The following is a 21,151-nucleotide window of genomic DNA, read 5'->3' as shown; positions in this document are numbered from 1 at the left end:
ACATCAGAGTTTACAAAGAACAAAGGAGGTGGCATCTCCAAGGGAGTCAAGACAGAAGAACAGAAGTACCCAGGAACAACCCAGCTGAGTATCACTCTAATAACAAAACATTTTAGACATCATAAAGCATTGTGTAATCTTGATGGACTACAACAAAGTGATTTTGTGATGTGTCCAACTTGGCCTGTATATCATAAACTATTAACACCCAAGACCAACCGTTATTAACACTCTATTCAGTAACATACATTTTCATCTTTCTTTCCTTCAGAACTGGGAGATACTTAACAGAGAGGTGTATTTTCAAGACATTACCTGTGGGTAGAAAGTGGCTTTAGTGCTGGATGAACTACTTGAAGAGGCTCCAGTAACATGGTTTCTGTCATATAAGGGGGCACCACTGCTTCCTCCCATGAGACTCATGGAGCTAATCATGGACTTTCCACAAGAGATGCCTGCAGTGAGACAGAGAGGAAAACAAAGTTACGTAAACCACAATTTTATCTACCAATGCAAAACAGAAAACAAATCCACAGCTTGGCAAACCCGTGCAATGCTACTGCTTGTCACTTTGGGAACAGTGTTTTATGTAAAAACTTCTGGATTACAAGGAGCAACACATTTTGTAAACTTATCTTCTCACCCCCAGACCACCTATTGTCTCACTGCAGCACTGAACTCGCAACCTGCTCTCACAGTCTGCTGAGAAAGGAATCTCCAGAACAGCTGAAACAAACTTTTCACTCAAACTGTTAATTAAGAAATTTTCCAATTAAACAAACTCAGACATTTGCAAAACAAATGTTATATACTGCCCAAGACAAACAAGCTAGAGACCTCAAAAAATTTCATTTCCATCCAAAGAAATTCAATTGCAAGTACACAAACAGCAGCAAAAAAAAATATTCAGTTTTAATGAAAAAAAAAAATCACTGCTTAAACTGAAAATCAGCAGAGACAAAGGGAAAGAAACCTAGGTGACAGGAAAAGGGAAGACAACATTCCTCCATCTGTTTTACTCCAATATACACTTAAATCAGACAATACATTTTCAGCTTCTTCCTGTCAGACTATTCAGTGCTAATGGAAAAGTTTAGTTTGGGAAGGTTTCAGAAATTTTTCAGATGCAGGAAACATTCAATACAAGCAGAGTGACTTTATTTGTAATCATCATTCACAACTATTTATCTTTTTTGGAAATGCCACGGTATTAGGAACCTGTGTCTTTTCTTTAGAATTAACATCAATGGTAGTATTTTCAGCTGTTGTAACCTGTCACAGCACTCTGGATTTGAAAAACCAAACAAATACGAATGAGAATCAGAATGACAGCTTAGTTTAACACCTACAGAGGTACAGATGAAACCTACCGATACTTGCTTTAATTACAAAAGCTTTAGTGTGAAGTCCAATTTAAAACACCACTTCAAAGGTTTTACCTGCAATGATTTCATCCTCAAATTTTATTTCCTACCACAAAAACCTCTTGATAACCATGAAAACATAATTTAATCAGGAACAGCTGACCAAAGTCATTAAAGTGCAAGAAAGGCTAAATCTAAGTTGTATCCGGCTATCTTCAAAGTCATGGCTAGAAGAAAACAACAATGAGCACATCTTAAAAATGTGTTTAATATGAAGAAGTGCCACATCTTTTCATTTGTCTTTAAGTTATCATCTGTCTTATTTTCAGCTGACATGAAAAGCAGACTCCTATCACTCCAAAGTATGAATTTCTTGTATTCTGACCCTGTCCAGCAGGTTTACAGGCAAACATTTACTTTCCAGCTTCCTAAACAATACGAAGAGATATTCTTTCTTCTCAGGGCTTTGTAGTCAAGAATTTGCTATTTCTTCTATGAAAAGTGTATTTTACATTTGTAAAATAATTTGAGGTACATCATTTAAGTGTTTACTTTGATGTCTGTATCAGGTTTCTGGGTTCTTATGTATTAGCTGAATATCCTTTTATGCTTTTATGTGTACTTCAAGTCCTCCTTCAATCTTAGCGTTGGAGCTGCGTGCACTTCTCCGGATGGATGCTTTGAGCCCTTTGTGAGGTAGAGAAGTTTGCTGTTTTACAGATGAAGGACTGAGACACAGAGAGAATACTGTGTCCAAAAGCAAACAGGAAAGCTCTCTCAGAGATGGGCTAAACCAAAGGGGATGTTTTCATTACGCTTCAGGCAATGAGCAGCAACTACAAAACCAAAGCCAGACTGCTTGTGTTCTTCCCCATTTGCTGTTCTAACTTTGGTGAGGGAGGTTTATCTCCTGCTTTTCTGTATCATAGTAAACTAAGCTGCTTCACTTCTGCTTCTTTCCACTGTGGAAAAACCTGTCCTGAGCGGACAGGAGAAAACTGTCTAAAGACCTTTGATGGATAGGACAGACACAAGGACACCTGAGTACAAGACACAGAGCAGCTCAGCAGAGCTCTCACTAGAATGCTGAGTGGCACATGCTTTCTGAGTTTCCAATACTGCACGTGGTTCACTACTCTTCATAGTATTTTGCAGGCCTTAGGTAAGAAGTACTGTTCAAAACCCAGGCTTTATTACATACACCAGAAGTAACCTATTTAAAGACCGTGCTTTCACTGGCAAAATACTGTAGATTTTCTATCAGAAAGATAGATATCTATGCAGATGCAGCCTAGCACAAAAACCACTTTTGAAAATCTGGCAGGATGCCTAATGGAATGTAGCTAATAGTTTTTGCATATTTGATCCAAAATGACAGATTTATACCAAAACCACTGAGCAGATCAACACCATCTAATTTCTGCTCTTTGAAAACTCCGCATCCAGCACTCTTAATAACCTGTAAAACTCCAAATCCAGGCAATGTAACGGTACCGATTAGACGCAAGGTCCTTATCGTCCTTACCAGTAAAAGTGCCGTGTTGAGAACTTCCCGGAGCAATAAAATTAAGAGGGACATGAGGGGTGCCACTGACATACTCATGTGGAAAAGGACTATTGGGCCCGGCATAGCGCTGGCACACCACTCGCTGGCAAACAAAGTACATTCCTCCCATGACAAAAAGGGACAGTATTATACCAATGACAGGACCGATGGCACTACTGTGTGGCTGTGACTCATCTGAGGCTGGCTTTGTTTTTTCTGGAAAGAGAGGAGAAAAAATAAAGGACATCATTAAATATGGGGCAGTATGTATGTTGCTGTGCTAGAGCTCATGCAGCGGGACAGTCAGCTCATCATCATCCACAGTTTTGAAAGTATCTGCATCAAACTCAGGCATCTATAACTCCATATAGTCTGATTCTATGCACAAAACTTCATACCTCCTCTTTCCCCCATCAAGCAGCATTACCAAGAATCTGTCTGTCTAGCAATTCATCTTGTAACAGGATTACTGATCATCTTTATGTAACAACGGTCTAGAAAGTTTTACTTTTCTTCCCTCCCAAAGTCTACGGGTTAAGTATATAGGACACTTATAAACACAAAGTCCTTAATCAGAGAGGAATCTGCTCTCTCACAAGCCATTTGGGCTAGCAATAACATCAAGAAATTGGAAGATTTTACTAAGATCGTATTAAACAGTGGATGTCTTCCCAGCTAATATAGGCCTTAAAATAGAACACTTCTCCTTCCTAAAATATGAGCTGCTTTCTAAAAATAAATCCTTACAAATTGAAAGGAAGACAATCCAGAATATATCAAATACTTTATTTCTTATTTATTTTCCTCCTATATAGCCCAATGTTAAATAATAACAGGTGCTGCAGTATTTGAGACAAGCTACGTATCGTACCTCCCCCTGATTATGGGTAACACATTCAAAATTCTTGCCAAATAAACCCAACACCTCTATGGCTTTTGCCTATGTGACATTCCTCAGTGAAAATGACTGATTTTTTCCATGTGATTCACACAACATTTATAATTTTACTTTTTTACATACACAAACATATGTGTTCATAAAGCGAAAAAAAAAAAAAGTAAACTTGGCCAAAGCCAATTTTACACAGTCAGACCTCTTCCCCCCTTAATGAAGTTGTAGGAAGTGAAATGGTTCATGTAAGATTCAAGCCTTCACTTCATAGAATTTTTCTCCAGTGGTTCTGATTTCATTCCCTTCAGTGGAAGGGAATGAAAAACAACTGAAATTTGAGAAGATAAAGGAAATACAAAGATCTACCAATAAACTCTTAACAGTTCAGCATCAAGAATCCATTTTTGTCTTTATCAAATTTTTTATCATCTTTAGTTTTTATCTGATTTTCACACTTATTAGTGCATGACAGCTTTTATGTCAGCTAAGGCCCTAACTTTCAAACAGTCAGATTAGTTCTGATACGATACTGGAAAAAAGCAAAGCCAAAGTTAAAACGTTTCCAAATTAGGTAATTTTAAACACACAATTCTCATTTTGGTTAAACCTAGCTTCTTTTGAATGCAAGATCCTTATCTAGAAGGTAGCAATCATTTTTATTCCCTACTTGAGTTCTTTCCCTCAGTCAAGCAAGAAACCACAGAAATCTCTGCTCCACAAAGAGACTCCAGAGGAGACAGTCTTATGTCTACATAAAGACACATTTAAATCAGTTAAGACCTAATTGCAGGACTGGACCCAAAGTGCAAACAGAAAACAGCTGCATTAACTTGGCAGCACCAAAATTTGCCAAATGCACAAAGAAAATAAAATAGGAAAATGGAAGAAGTGGCTCTGCATTATCCAGGGAATTGGAGGAACTGGGTGAGAGCTGAGAGATAAACGGAAGATGTGGGAGAACCATGAGAAGCACATTCAGTCTGAAACCTACAACAGGATTGCTAACAGTCTTTGTTGCCATTCTTTTAGCCTTTTCTTCCATTCACCACTTGGGCTCCTCTCACCACTCTTACTCATGAAATACACTTTTCCTTGCTGTACCCCCACGAGGACGGAAGGAAGAAACAAGGTTAACCTGACCAGACCTTGTGCCCCCGTCTCTCACTCCAGCAATGGCACAGCTTCTGACAACTGGTGCTTCAAAACCTGACAAGACTTGTAAGATATTAAACCCCGCACAATTAGCCAAGATCCTGTAGGCAACGTTATTAAGCAAAGTGCAGCATTTCTCTACACCAACCCAACACAAGGTATTTTTTCCCAATGAATTACCAACAGATCAGCACATCTCATTGCTTTTGTTCTAAAATGCTGTTTTCCAATTATTTTGCTAAACCACTTGTGAGTTACTAAATGCTCCCTTTATCTACCCCGTTGCCTGAAAACTTCATGTACTAGTCATCCTGATGGTGCAAAAAGAGGGAAATTGCAAGCAGAGCACGAGTGAGTGAATTTTATTGTCCCCTTTGGACTGCAAAACGACAGACCCCACTAAGGACCAACAGAGCAACTGCCACCAGCATGCCTGTAATCCGCATATACCTCCTGCCGTGAGAATTCAAAGTAACATTTTGCCCAGAAAAATCAAGGTCTTTCCTTATATTCCTTTCGTAACTGCACTTTAGGAGACCAGCTTGTGGTCTCTTGTGGACACTTGCTCATTGCATGCTAGTTCCTCCACATAATTACCCTCCAGCTTGATCCTCTAATTGCAGTGGATAGGGCCGTGCATTTTTAAAAGCCACCCCAAGCTTAGCAGCAGCTCTGCAAGTTCCAAGGTACTGAGCATAGCAGAATTGGGTCCCCCTGGGCATACAGATCTGGAGCCCACCTAAACAAGGCAGTCTTGTATCCCACACAGCATTTTAGAACTAGCTTGAAGTAACACTGGGAATTCAGCTCATCTTCACCACTGCTGCTCCTGCAGTACCTGCAATGGCAGCGCTGCAGATTTGCTACACCATGCTGCAAGCTCGTGCTCTTTTGCTGCACACACCAATGGAAGAGCATGACTGCATCTAGCAGCCAAATACACCTGCGAGAGATTCACTGGGCTTCCCTGAAAGAGTATTACTATGCAAAGACTGGGGCTCCGCAGAGGGACACGGGACATTACGCCTGAGCACAGCACTTGCATCTCAAGGAAAGGCATCTCACCACACATAAGCTCATCGGAACCGTCAATGCAATCCGGAAAGGAGTCACACTGTTGCTTCAGGTGGATGCACTGGCCGCTTGCACATCGGAATTGATTGGGCAGACAAATTGCTGCACAGAAAGAAAGAAAAGATTGAGTACTGCTTGCGTGGGAGCATTCGAGCATCTTAAGAAAACCAAAAGAAGTGAGAGATGAAGCCACAGTGCATTTTATATTATGACTAGATAGGCACCAGAACACCTGCTTGGCTGCTGTGGGTAAAGCGCAAGCCTGCGTTCCTCTGATTCTTCCTTCTTGTTGTTATACATCCTACTCAGCTTAGTTAGGCTTATGGTTAAGGCTGTTCTTCCCCATTTGGAACTAAAAATCATATATCTATATCTACAGTTATCTCAAGAACAGTTAGAATCCCAAATGGATGCTTATGTTAGAACCAGGAGTTCAGGAAAATTAATCTTACTATCACAATCTGCTTCATCTGATTTATCTTGGCAGTCAATTTCTCCATTACATCGCAAGTGTGCATCGATACACTGCCCTTTCTCACACTGGAACTGGGATGCAGAGCATATGGGGCAACTATCTTCATCACTCTGGTCATCACACTCTGGAAATCCGTCACATCGCCATGCCATTGGGATACAGTCAATCTCTCCAGTTGCACAAGTAAACTGGTCTGGGGAACAAGTTGGAGGTTCTGGAGAAAGAGAAAACAAATCAGATCCGTATATTCAATTTTAGCTCTTACAACAGAGTAAAAATGTGACCGACTTTTTCAAGAAAAACACATTTATGTCTGGACTAAAGTTCTTCTGTGACTTAAGATTCTAGCAAAGAGGAAAACATGATTTTGCACAGGGAATGGGATTTTGCCAACTTCATAACAAAACCTGGATGCATGCTGACTGAAGAAGCTTGCTCCAGCAGGAGAGCACTGAACTAAGGCCAGGAACTACAAATACTTCGGCTCTAACATCCACCTTTTGGAAGACACTGTCATACACATAAATTAAAATGCATACTCAATTTCTGATTGCAAACCACATTCTTCACAATTCTAATCCCTGCAGTCACATTAGCCTGGAACAATACTTCCTAAAATAACCTGGTACATTTTAATTGGCAATGAATACACCTAAAACATACAGCATCTGCTTCTATGATATCTGATTTTCTGTTTTTCCAGTGGTTTCTCCACAAAGGAATTTCCAAGTCAGATATGAATTGAAAAATATGAATAGAGAAGAAATATCTCTAAAGGCCTGTTAAACATTAAGCTAAGCCCTCCTGCTGGGAAGTCTCCGGGCTGCAGGTCAGCGGCGGTTCGGAGCAGTCTGAGGAGCACTGCCGGCCTGCCCTGAGCTGACACTGTCACTGTGGGCAGAGACGGAACACTGCACCTTGTGCGTTTCTGTGTTTGTTCTACCTAAGAAAGCTGGGACTTCCTTCAAATTTGACTTTTTGTGGACCCCAAGATCCTGGCATCAATCCATCCCACATCCATACTGTGGCGCAAATTGCAGTTACACACTGATAGCGTTAAGCAGCTACAACCTCAAGTGGAGATGCAACAATTACGCTGTAGTAAGCCATCCATAGCTGCTTTCTTCAGAATGTCAAAAGACAAAGACAATCCAGATCAAGAATCTATTAAAAAAAATGCGTTTAATTCTTACACATAGCAGATTAGCGCACAGTTTTTCACCATTAGTATCAAAGAAAGAGTCAACATCTAAGTCCCTTCAGTTGCTATCAGTAGCAGTTATGTTTGAAATGAGGGGGCCATCCCGAAACACCGCTGCAGCAAACGGATACATTTCCACTGATTTCGAAAGTTGATGGGTCAAATCCCTGTAAGGTAATTCTATCGGTTTACAGAAGCAGACATGAGTCCCCACAGCTGCTGTTGCCAGCTAATGCCCTAAGTAGATGCTTTACCACCTGGATTAACAGAGTACCACGTGTGTATGACCGCAGCACCCTGTCTACGAGCACAATATTGAGCAAGCTGGAGGTGTGCTCTGGGTAGTAACACTCCTCTGGAAATCCAGTGAGCTTTTATTAATGTTCAGGCTCAGGAGTGGACTTCACAACCCAGCATAAGGAAAACTGCTCAGTTGTAATGAATGACACAACTTTTGTGCGAGTATTCTTCTCCTGAAGGTGGTGTTACAGATCCTAGAGCTATGCAAATACATGCAAACCATTTTTAAGTACTGCTGTCCTTCCTTCCTTAAGGAGAAGTGTTCAAGAATGTGACTCAAATATAATCAAGAGCTTGACAAACAAAATGCAAATAAAAATCTAAATGCATTTGATTTTTTAAAACTTAACAATTTTTAACTTTCTGATTTATGATTATTTGGTGTAGCAATATAAGAATTACAAACATAGCCAGTGACCTGACAGCTGTAGGTTAAGATAAGGACGCTAGATACACATACTAAGACAATTTTTGAATTAAATTTTGATACAAGTGTGCTGTTGAGATAATTCAACAGACAGAATACTACTACTGCATTTAGAACCTCATTTAATCTTGCATTATGGTTGCACTTGGCAGGCAGAAGTTTGCATTTTAAAACTTGTCAAGAGCATTCATAAGGGTACACAGACAAATGTTCTCCAGCCAAAACAGCTATTAATCTATTTTGAAGCAGGCTATTGGCAGCTACTATGGCAGACAAAATAGGTTAAAAAGTTGTTGCAAGCTTAGTGAAGGATTAGGATAAAAAAAACCCCAGACACTGAAATGGAGGCCCCTTAATTTTTAGATTTATAGCTAAAGATAACAAAGGAGTGAGACATAAGAATCTCTTGTTGGCCACGTTGTGCAACAACAGTGCAGCAAGAAATATAAGTAGATTCATTCCCCCCCCCCCTGCAGATGTAACCACCACTACTCTAAAACCACATAGCGTGTTGTGGTCATGGGAAAGAAAACAGTTTATAATGGCAATGACTGTCCCATGGGAGGTCAAAGTTCAGCCAGAAAATGAAACCCACAGCAAAATGAATACATAAAAGGAAGTCAAGAGGACCAACAGAGCCAAATGATTTAAGATACGATGCCTTCCAAAAAGAAACAATGGGGTTTTGTTTTGTTTGTAACCTCCTCTGCAAGTGTAATGTAACAATTTTCAAAAATCGTAGGATTGTAAAAGGGAAGTCTAAAGGAAAAGTCTACCATGTGGAAAAAGGAGAGCTACCTCAATTAAAAATGATTGCAATGGAGCTTTTGGCCTACATTCCCTACCCAGGCAGTCCAGTGTTTCACATTATGAGGCCAAATTCATCTGAAAGACTGGAGTATCACACTGTGGAAATCATACGCACAATTTCTGCTGCTAGGTCATCACGGGTTGATTCACCATCATCTTACAAGCATTTGTTTAAAGCTGTCACATCATACAATTACAAAAATCTCAGTAGAAGATGCAAGTATTTTAAGGTCAAACAAAAATATTTGGCTTGCAATGAAAGGTCACATATGTCCAGAAACTGAAGCAGAAAACAGCTGGTAGAAGAATCAAAGGTCAATTTAACACATGATGCAACACACCATGTGTAGGAAAACACTGTGTAAATCCACATTTTGCCTTGGAATGCAACCTCGACCCCCATCTTTTTTGATGTAACCTGCCGAGCAGTACTGTTAAACAGAACTCACCTCCGCATGTTAAGAGGTTCTGTAGAAGCACAAGGTGCTCGGGGCATGAACACCTTGGAGTCCCATCCCCTTTGGCAATGCAGATATGTGAACACCCACCATTGTCACGGGAGCATGGATGCACAGCTGGAGAAACACAGGAGAAAGAATATTCAACAGCATAAAAGAAATCATAACTACCCCTAGCTAAGGCAAACTCACAAAACCACACTCACAAACCATTTCTGTTCGAGTAACCAGGATTTCGCTACGAACTAACTGGAAGATAAATGTAGGATCTTTCAGTTCAGTGCTCAAAAGCTGATTCACTATTTCATGAGGAATATATTTCTCCCAGTCACAGTGGTATGGAGACCTTTAAAGGAGTTCTAAAAAGAATTTGAGACCTCAGGTGAGGAGGGATGAGAAGACAGATTGGAGAAGGTTGCATGTACAGCGGTACCTAGACATCTCAACTACATTTCTAGGGTAGCCAGGCATGAAGAATTAACACGTCACTGCAGAATGCCAGCCCCCCAAACCCTCAGGAATTCTCCTTCAACCTTAAAGAGCTTGTAATATCTAGTCCCTCCACTTCACTGTTCTCACAAGAATATATAATATTATATCATAATATATGATATATAAGCACACACAATTGATTTACTTATTTTTTTTAAGATAGGAAGCTACATTGATGTGTTCCCAAATTAGTTACCCAGAAGCACTGAATACCTGAGAGCTCCTAATAGAATCACTCTAAATGCACATTAGGTGGGTAAGAAACAGGTGCAGAGAAGTGAGGTCACTGTGAGGACCCCAGCCCAGAGTCAGAACAGACCCAGTCTCCTGCCTGCTCGTTCAAGCTGACAGCTGAGCACTTGCTGGAGCGATCTGTGGGGCTATAGCCCGTGATATTTGTGATGCTGCTGAACAATTCTTTACTACTGGTAAAGACCAAGAATGTCATCAGGAAAGAAACGGTATGGATGTCATAGTTTCTGTGCCAAAGTTGTTCTCGATCTGACCAGGCTTCTCAGCAACCTGCTTCCACCTTTAACAAATTCATTAACTTAATACAGTGTTGGACACGCTACTGTTTGAGGCGTGGGTTGCTAGCAGAAAAAGTGCATGCATGTATACTTGTGCGGGCATGCACAGATGTACATATGTATTTTTACTCCCCCGTTGTAACAGAAGTCACCTATGTAGGACAGTTTTCAGCTGCAAAAGGTGGTTCCTTTCAGCATGACTTAAAAGAAACAGTACTCTTGCCATAAAAAAAAAATAATTTTAAAGCACAGATGAGATATAATCTCTTTTTTTAACAGTGCTAAGAATTAAAGACAAAATTATTTTTGCATTGTTCAGTATTACCTTTGAAACACACTAAAAATACAAGAAATGGCAGAGAAGAAGAAAAACTGGGTATTGTGAAAGAAAAAAGAACATCTGGATGAGGATCAGCACATAGAATCTACTACAGTTTAAATACTTCTGCTACCTTATTTTAAACAGCTTGCCCACATATGCAAGTTTGAAAATACTCTCCGCTATCACAGAAACTAATGTACAGGGCACAGAGGGTTGTGGAGTATTTTTTTGTGAAAATGAAAGCATTTTACACAAATGTACCCTCCCTATAGAAGACAACTCATCACAGGCAACAAAGTTTAGAGAGGCCACTGTCATCAGCCCTCTGTTTCCCACCTCTTCTTTGTGCTTTTACGTTCTTTTATATTCTTGTTGAGCAGGAGGAGCTGTAGTGTTGTCACTTTGAGGAGTGACTACTTTTAAGAGTTTTTTGCACTCTCCCTCAGACTACACTTGGGCCACCAATTCAGAAAAAACAGGTCCTGTATGCATGACCCCTTTCAGAAGGCAGCACCTAAAATGGGTCCACCTCTGATGGGAGAGAAATTCCACATCCACAATAATTCACTGTAGGAGCTTCCTGCCCATTCTCCCTGGAGACTTTTACATCATTGACTGTGCTGAGGCAAACCAGTCATGCTTCACACTGGGGTTTCAGACCTGGAGAAGAGGTAAGTACAATCCTTTTCATTCTTTTTAAAGGTTTTTCCAAGTCTTATTACTGGGCTGTACTTAAAAATTAACCACCATAATAATAAGTAGCTTTTACAGCAAATTCAATATCATGTGAGCTTGAACAAAGCAGGTAACTAAGTGCCACAAAATCACATGTTCTAGCTCTGCAGAAATACTCCTCGACAAGAACAAGGAACTTGTTTCTCCTCCTCTTCTAGTATCCCGGCTGGCCAAGCTGGAAGTACTCCATGGCTTACTTGAAGCCCACTAGGCAATGTTATTACACTATTTAGCTGGTTGAGGACTTTGAGAGACAGTGGCCAAAATCGAGAGACATCACATTATCCAAAGAAACTCACAGAATTCCTCCATATCAAGCTCTTCCACAGCATGAATGCCTGTCAGGTGAGCAATGCGGCCTTGAATTCTAGTCCTTTTGTACCCGTTCATTTTCTCCACTCTCTCAATCATCTGCTGCTGACGATCAATCCAGTACAAGTGATTCCCCAGCACAGTGAGTCCCATCGGCTGAAGGATGTTGGAGTCCTCCAGGGTCACACGGTTAGCACCTGAGATCAAAAAAAACCAGAACAGTTTCACGTCGGTCGACTTTTAACTCATTTCTTAAAAAAAGAAACCCAACCAAACCCAAACCAAACCCAACCCTGAACATAGTTAGCTGTAAGGTCACTGGCTTTATTTGTCGATGCAGACCAAGGCTCTGCTGGTTCAGCCTCATCTCAGGTAAATGCAGCCAGCTGCCATGTCACAAAGGCAAGCAAACACAGTATGGCACACAGCCCAACCCCCCCCCCCCACACACACACACTGGCCAGCCAGCCAGCCGTGATCAGCCTCGAGCTGACACCCGCTGTTACGTGTAACTGCGTCCAGTCCCAAAAAACCCGTGTCACCCACAGAGACTCAGCTCTTTGCGCCAGATTTTTTACAACACATTCATACACCGAGCAGTACATTTTGTTGGAATCTACAAGCTAGAGTGAAATACAACCAATTAGCTCCACTGTCATTACTCAAATAAAACATTCAACATGCAAAGCAAGAGGCAAGTACACAAACCCTTTCATATGCTACAGCACAACCACCGAGACATGATCACAAAACAAAAGCTCGTATTTTAACAGCTTCACATTTTCTTCACCTTCTCTTTTTTCTTCAGTAACCAACCAGAAAACCCAAACTCCAAGCAAATCAGTACGCTCTTAAACAGAAACACTACCCAACGGTCAGGTTTCCTGCTCTACATAAATGTGTACAAATCTGCTCTCAGCCAACGTGTAAAAATCAGGTTAAGAAAAATTGCATTTATGACTGCTTTTAACTTTAATCACTTGCAGTCTTCTACTGTGCACTACCGTACACTTAGTGGCATTTAATTGTTGCTTGTTATGCCTGTCTACGGTGTACAAGAGATTCAAATTATTCTATTAAGAAACCATTTTGAGCCTGTGTATGCCTATGTATACTGGATATATTTGATTTTAAGAACGAGAGATCAAACTAAATTCATAACTTGGTGCTTCTGCTCTCTTATGTCATTTTGGAATAAAGACCTTATGTCTGCTTGCATTTAAAAAACTTAAGTTTTGACTATCTACACAAAATTAATTATAGAATCTGAGTACCTTATAAAAATGCTATGAGCACTGGATTCAACTAATTTGCCGCATAAATTATGTAGAGCTCAGCCAAGCATAAGAATGTAACATTTATTTCAATAACAGATTCTATTAGTTTTGCACATAAGATCACCACCTGCAACGACTCTTGCTTGACTGTTATGACAACCAGCATGCATTCAAATCAAATTGAGTTGTAGAGAGATCCGAAATTCTTGGACTTACAATTGGGTTTTAGTTCTTTAGCCCTGAGTTTCTTTTTGTTTCCAAACCAATGAGGAAGACGTCTTTGTTTCATTCCATTTTCGGAAGAAACGTGCATGAACTGTATGTGACAGTACAGTCCTGGCTGTAATCTGATGTGTCTATTATTGGACACGCTTCCAAGGTACCGCTGGATTTTACTCTTGCGAAGAGCAACAGAACAGAATAGAGGCTCCTACACGGATTTCACTACGTGGGCACTAAACCTGGCCCTCAGTACTACTCCAGCAGCGCAGTTCCTGAGATGCTCTCTGTCTTCTCCTAAACAGGTCTTAACATTTCGAAACACCAGGAAACATTTTGACATAAGGTTCTCGGTGAACAAAGCACAGGGCGCTTTGGTCATTTGCCTGGCAACCTGCTGAGAACCTTGAGCTCTTAATAACTTCAGTGTCATCGCATTTTCAAAGACGACTGTTCTTTTGCCAGACTAAGCCTCACATTTTGACCCAAAAGCACAGTTTTCAGCTGCATTCAAGATACCACAAGAATACGAAAGCCTCATTTCAACTCGGTATCAAGAAAGCTCCTTCTGCTTTCATTATGCTTTTTAAGTGCTACGTTGCTCATCCATTTAGAAATAAAAGGTAAACTGGTTTCCTGAAGGATATCCTGAAGGCATTCTGAAATCGGGAATACCTGAAGTGTCGGGGGACACTCACAAGTGAGCAGTCCTGCTAGAATCCTAGCCTGTTTGAGCAGCCTCCCAAATCCAGGCCTAAACCAGGCTCCAGGTAATGGGTGCTGGGGGTGTACATCAAGCATCATCTTTCCTCCCCCCCCTTCATCTGCAAAAAGCTGAACATTGGTGATTCGGGAAGCTGCTGGAGGCAGCACTGGATAAGGTGATTAATCTCTACTATAAGTACATTGGATTTGATCTCGACTAAGTAACAGGCCTAAATGAATAATTTTAAAAGGAGAGGCAAAGGGCACACAGCACTGGATGACACCATTAAATTGCTGTTCAGAAGAATGATCAAAATGAAAAAGTCCATCTGAATAAATAAACTATTTTCAACAGATATGGTAAGAAAAAAAGAAAACATGTTACAAGTGGAGAAGTGTTGAATTCCCATAGTAATTAAATACTCTGATACCCAGAATGAAACAGATGTATAGTCTTTTCAAGAGGGAAATCAATAGTTAAATGTGAAGAACATTAAGCTGGAAGGACACACAATTCCTCTATTTAAAGTCTAATTGAAAACAAAGCATGTTTTCACCACAGCAATTTTATGCTTTTTCCAGTCACTCCAACAATAATATAAACCACTACTTTTTAATTGACTGGGGTGGCAGACAAGCCATTTGCAAATGGTTTATGAACGTCTAAAAAGCATCAACAACTCCAACAGAAAAATTCAAGAACCTCATAAAGAAAACCATCAGTCTGGTTTATAGTTTTCATCCCCCTCTGAAAGTTAGGCATTGGACATCCCAGTTTATTCCATGATTTAGCAGGATGCTGTTAATCAGGGTGTAGCGCAAGCTTCAGAAACCTCCATGACCACGTCACGTCCCCAGTTCTACGGGGGAATAAGGTTGTCTAGACCAGTCTAACTGGCATGAAGGATGCTAGACACAATTTTGGGCCATTTTATGCAGCAGCCTCAGCTTATGCTAAAATCCTTTTGCTAATATATGCCCATTTTAAAGTGTTTTGCTCGGAAAAATACTTTTTAGAGGAACTAATTAAACCCAACATAAGTTTGGCTGCCAAATTTCTTCTGAAGTTGTGATGCAAGACTGTAAAATATTTTTTTTAAAAAAAAATGCTGTTAACTCATTTAAAAAATCAACAGCTCTGTGAATCAAATTACAGCTCAGCTGGATCAAATCCAACCACAGTTTTCTGGCTACAGGATACATGTCTGCTAGCTAATAAACATTGTTTTCTGCTAATCCTGTAGCTTCCCCCTGCATCCATCTTACCCATAGGGTCTGAATCTTTAGCTGTGACCCCATCAAACACACACTAAAAGCTTTGGTTCAATTTTAAACACAAAAAGTTGAGTTTCCCCTGTAAAAAGATCCAAAGAATCGGATTAAAATAAATATCCAGTATGCAAACACATGCTTACGTGGAGTTTTACTGTCACAGAAAGGAAGAATGCAAAGGAAGATGCAATCACAGGACACAGCTACCACCACGTGATGGCCTAGCTGCTGATTTACTCATATATGTTTACCTAAGTCCTACTGTCAGGTCTTAGTCATTCAGGACTTAGCTCTAAAGCAGTAATAAATAGACTCCTCTGCATTTTGTGCTGTACTGTGGGAGAACACCGTCCATTTTCCGACCTGTACCATGAAAGCGAGAAGCACCCGGCCCCTGCCCGTGCCCATCTGCTGAGTCACAGCCTGGCACGTGTGCTAAATCTAAAAGGATGATGATGTACATACAAAGTAGAAGACCCAGGCATAGCCAGGGCCACGGTATGCTACAGCTTCGTTAAGTAATGCGGCTTCCTATTACGCGGGGGCCACCCTTTTATCAGTAGCAGCACTAGTTATTGAGAAGGGAGAGAGGGATCAATTCATTTAACTCGTCCCTGGTACACCCCCCTCTCCCAAACCATATGATTTCCACATAATTGTGTTTAGTGCCTCTCCTCTCTCTTGCGTTTGTGGATACCACTTCAGCCACAACATCTGCGTGACATGAACCTTTTTGGTCCTGTCATTTTACTTTTGCATTTGCTCCTACAGCACTTCTCCTTTCATCACTAGACAACACCTCAGTATCTCTGATGCGTTTTCTGTTATGTGTCCTACTATGTCAGTCTTCTCTTCTCAAACATGGGTTGTTTCATAGGTCAAATCTTGTCTCCCTCCTATCTTCTTTTCTCCTACAAATTCTTGTAAGTCCTCTGACACCTGTCCTGGATGGGACATTTTGTGGCTAGACAGGCAGTTTGACAATACTCCCCTATCCAGTTTGGAAACGGATGAAAGACACTGGCTGCTTTGCCGTCCCAGCCTCAGCTTCATGTTTTTATCCCCTCTCTGGCAGAAGAGACCCGAGTCTGACCTTGAGTCAGTTTTAGGTGCTCAAAACCAAACCGTCCTCGTAAAAAAGTGAACAGTTTTCTCCCATTTTAGTTCATTGCCTCGCTACAACACAGGGGAAGGATGTGACTAGATGGCCTGAAGAAAGGAGCCACCAAAAACCTTTTACGGCAGATGCCAATCACTCGAACAGCCCAGCTTCCACCCCCTCATGCTAGGCTGCTTCTCTCTGCCCTTCCTTTAGGAGTTTCATTTCTTGATACACAGATGATGACAATGAGAGAATGAGTCATGAGTCAGAAAGTAGGGCCACCGGATCCTCTATGCCACACCGCTCACCAGATAAGCGAGCCCATTTCTGCACTTCTTTAGCACCAAGTGCTTTTAAACGTCAGTGATGAACAGCGTGCTCCAAGATCCACGTGATGCTGATGCTATTGCTATGGCCATGGAGTAACGCTTTATTTTACTCATACAGAAAAACTGCACTGAATTGACCTCTGTCCACTGTTTTGCCCTTCTCCGCCTTCTTCCTTCTTCTCCTCCTTCCCCCTCCTTCTGTTTGTTTTTCAAGCTACCTTGATTTACTAAGCTGTAAACTCTAGAGAAAGAAAAATTGATGAGCTGGGCAAACTTTTCAAACCATAAGGGAAAAAAAAGGGCAGGGGGGAGGTGGTTTAAGGGTTCCATGACTGGCAACACCTACTTATATGTGCTCTTTCAAGAGCTGCTTTCAGAACATAGCAGAAGTCAAATGGCTCTCTTGGAAGGTGCCAATCATTACAGACACGTTTATTCCGATCACATCAAAGATGGAAGCCCACCAGCAATTGTTATCTGTGACTGCCTACACAGAACTGGCAGCAGTGGAGATGGAAGTTACTGGGGTCAGCATCAAAGAGGGAATGAGGTCCTATACATACACATACTGCGCTCCAGACGTTTAATACGTGCATACCACATACCTGACAAGTCACAGCTTTCGATGCGCTTCAGATCTGCATCCACCCAGAAAAGCTTTCCAAGTTTGTTGTCAATCACCAGTGCTACTGGTCGGATCAAGCCAGTTGTAAAAAGCACTTCTCTCTCTGTGCCATCCAGGGCCGCACGCTCAATCTTGGGAGCTCGCTCCTGCATGTTGGTGAAGTACATGTACCTGAGAACAAAGATACCAGCTGCTTAACGGAGAGCTTCGGAAGGGAGGCACGCACGTTCTGCGTGGGCACTGGGAATGGCTTACACAGGGATGACCGCGCTGGCTGCTGCTCCCAGCTGCAAAGATCCAGATCGGTCAGCTGCAGAGCCCCAGACATTTGCTAACTGGCATATTGAGATAGCCTGGCATTAACGGCATTTGTCCTTCACACACGGGGCCATGGAACACCTCAGACCTCAGCACCGGTCCTGCGGCGGAGGGGGCGGCTGTAAGAGCCCAGCACAGCCGTCCTGCAGCTATCCCTGGCCCCACCTGTGAATCAAAGCCCAGCGGCTCTTTCTGACGAGCAGCACTAACCGTCACCTCCTCTCCTTCCGGGTTAACTTCTTTCTCAGCAAGCAGAAGGTCCTACAGAACCCGGGAGGGCCTATGAAACCTGAGAGGAGCAAAGATCAGAGAAGGAAGAACCACCGAGGATGGCACGTACCCTGCTGTCTCAGCCTCTGCCCTCCCTCTGCACAGAGAAAATAGGGGCTTGTGCACCCAGCTGATGAACTGAGAGCTCCCTCAGGGAAAAGGGCACTGTTTTGTCACTGGAGGGTAACACGGGCAAACTCCCGAAATGCAGGGGGCTACGCTGCTCACAGCCTTTCACAGCGGTGCAACAAGGAAAGGCAGAAGGGAGAGGTGGGAGGGAGAACTTCTGGAACTAAGGCAGAAGCTCAGTACACGGATCACTCATACAGCTCTCCCAGGTAGTCACAGTGTTCAGGCACGGTCTCTCCCCCATCTTTTTCTCCTTTAATTTAAAAACAGATTTATCTTGCAATCATTTGAAAACCTGACTAGAGAAGTTGAGAGTTTTAGAGATCAACAAACCCAAACTCCTATTTTAATGGAGAAAGCAGATAAGCTTTTATAAATACAAACTATGTCCAAGTGACTTAGTCCCAATGAGATTAGAATCTTTCCTCTAATCCTCCTCTCCCCACAGCAGCTTTTGTACTGTGCAAAGTACACTGAGTGTTGTATAAAATACCAATCCAATACATGCTCCAGATAAGAGTCTCTGGGTACTACTGTATCCACACAGTTACGAAATACTGTAATTTGACATCTGTCAAGCACATGGTAAGCCACTTAGTAGTAAATTGGGATTTAAGCATCTAACTTATTAAAGAGAACAGTAAAGGACCATCTTTGACCTCTAAGAATGAAGCTACTAACCACCTCAAGTGGAGATGGGGTCTGCTGAATCTAACCAAAAACTGCTTTGCAGCAAAACAACATGTTTTCTTCCTGTGGGAAATCACTCTAGTACATCCTATCTGTTCTAATTCATTTCAGACGTTTTTGAGATACTCAAGGCAGAACTAACTTAAAAATGTATAGGACATAAGGGGTTTGTTTTTATTTTTTTTAACTTTATACTATTACATCATCAGGAATAGTTGTGTCATATGAGAGATTCCTTTTTTTTTATCCTGGAAACATTTATTTTATGATGTCCAAACATTTATGAGCCAGATCCCCAGCTGATATAAGCACAGTGCAAACTCTCTTGGTTTTCCTCTTAGCTGGCGGGGCTGTGTACTCAAACAGCACACAGGACAAGTTGGTTTTGCTTTGCATTCACTGCCTGGGTTAGATCTTCACGACAACCAACCACATGGCTGTGGGAACACCTCATCGGCACACCAGAGGAGGCAGCAAAGGAGAGAACAGCAAGAGAAAGCTGGATACCTTTAAAAGCCAGAATCGGACAAGCAGTCACCTACATCCTGAACAATCAAATCTGCAAAAATTTGATTCACACGCATAGCTGACATACATTGCAAGAGCGCTCTGTACAAGGTACAGGAAGGAACCTCACCCTCGCTCTGCGTTCACTACAATGGCTCTGGGCTTGTCGTGATCCCCTCGCAGCACCATCCCGATTGACTCGCCGTTCAGCCTGTGGACGTTGACTGAATTTGTGGCCTCACAGGTCCAGTACAAGGTATGGCTGTATATATCGATGCTGAGATCATGTGGCTGCTTCTCTGGGTTCTGGCTTTGGTTTGGAGTACTCATGACCGTGAAGGGCTGCAAGGCAACATATAGGAAACCATTTCCAGTCATTATTCTGCTTACGGACTGAAGAACACTGAAAGCATGGTTTACCTGACGGTCCAGAAACACCTAAACCTCCCCACAAGGAAACAACCGATACAAGAAATACGATAAAGCTCAATAAAAAAAAGATTTGATTCGAACTGTGAATCAGAGGAAAAACATCTGGACAAAATTTGTTAAGATTATGCAAAACTCCCCAGAAAGCAGTTGTGGCACCTCCTGTAAGTAGAATTCATTAGCAGGAGATGGAAGAAAACAATAGCGAATGTTTATGCATGGAACCATCTTGAATGAAACAATGCAAGACAGAAGGCAGCCTTGGGGCCAGCCCTGCACTGTTACACAGGCAGCTGAACAAATCTCTGCCTCTGGCCGAAGTCTCCCTGCTTTATTATTTGTAGTGTAGTAGGTACTGATTTTCTTTAAGTCCTGGCTTCTCTTAAAAACTAAAATATTTTAATGAAACTAGGTTCTGTTTGCCTGCATGTCAGATGGCTATAGCTCTGCCTCGTACCCATAAGAACAACGTTCCCTTGCTGTCACCCTCCTGTCTGTATGATGGCCCTTACGAACCCTGACACTATGGCCAACTTCACAGAATCATCACCCTCAACCCCATCCAATCTAACTAACACGCTATTTACTACACTTTTTAACTCTATGTTGAATACTAACATAGACTTCGGTACTTCTGTGAAGAGCACTAGAGCATACGAAAAAACCTCTGAAGTAAAATACTGTTTCTGTTTGTTTCACATGACACAGGCTCCACTAGCATACAGCCAATACCAGTGCCATTGGGGCAGGAATACAATACTGCTGGCAGGACTTCCAGCATCAAAGCAGCCCTCAGAGGTGACTCTTCTGGTGACATGATAACAGTGAGGGGAAAGCGGTGGCTTCTTTAAGTGTCCTAATGCAGTGCTCCCCATCCAAACACAAAAACAGCACCAGAAAAAGTTCCCACAGGTCAAGAAAGCTGAAGACACCATTCCATGCTCAGCTTAAGTCAAATTAATTACCCAACAGAGCATTCCTTGTGAAAGTTGTATTTCCACAATTTGGTTTAAAGCATCCAAGTTCTGCATAGTGATATACAAGCTTTTATCCCTATTTTGTCTTGACAGCATGCCTAGAAATAAAAAGAAATAATTCTTCTCCTGAAATCAAAGGTAACATTACCCAGGTACGAAATTCATATGCATCATTTGCAAACAGCACAATTTAGCAAAAGTAAGTAAATACA

The 21,151-nt window shown here is 41.7% G+C and overlaps 1 protein-coding gene across 1 annotated transcript in view; it reads right to left on the bottom strand.

Annotated features, from left to right (window-relative positions):
• The window catches only part of LRP5 (LDL receptor related protein 5), a 154,455-nt gene that overhangs the window by 3,740 nt on the left and 129,564 nt on the right, over positions 1-21,151 (bottom strand). Inside the window, exons 14-21 of the mRNA XM_037402297.1 lie at positions 19,664-19,875; positions 17,600-17,790; positions 12,078-12,287; positions 9,691-9,816; positions 6,481-6,717; positions 6,020-6,130; positions 2,890-3,126; positions 316-455 (exon numbers count right to left, since the gene is read on the bottom strand). Coding sequence (XP_037258194.1) covers positions 316-455; positions 2,890-3,126; positions 6,020-6,130; positions 6,481-6,717; positions 9,691-9,816; positions 12,078-12,287; positions 17,600-17,790; positions 19,664-19,875 — 1,464 coding nt within the window. The remainder of the gene's footprint in view (positions 1-315; positions 456-2,889; positions 3,127-6,019; positions 6,131-6,480; positions 6,718-9,690; positions 9,817-12,077; positions 12,288-17,599; positions 17,791-19,663; positions 19,876-21,151) is intronic.

Source organism: Falco rusticolus, chromosome 10 (genome assembly GCF_015220075.1).
Source record: "Falco rusticolus isolate bFalRus1 chromosome 10, bFalRus1.pri, whole genome shotgun sequence".
NCBI classification, from domain to species: domain Eukaryota; kingdom Metazoa; phylum Chordata; class Aves; order Falconiformes; family Falconidae; genus Falco; species Falco rusticolus.
This window is presented reverse-complemented; position numbering and strand designations above follow the sequence as displayed.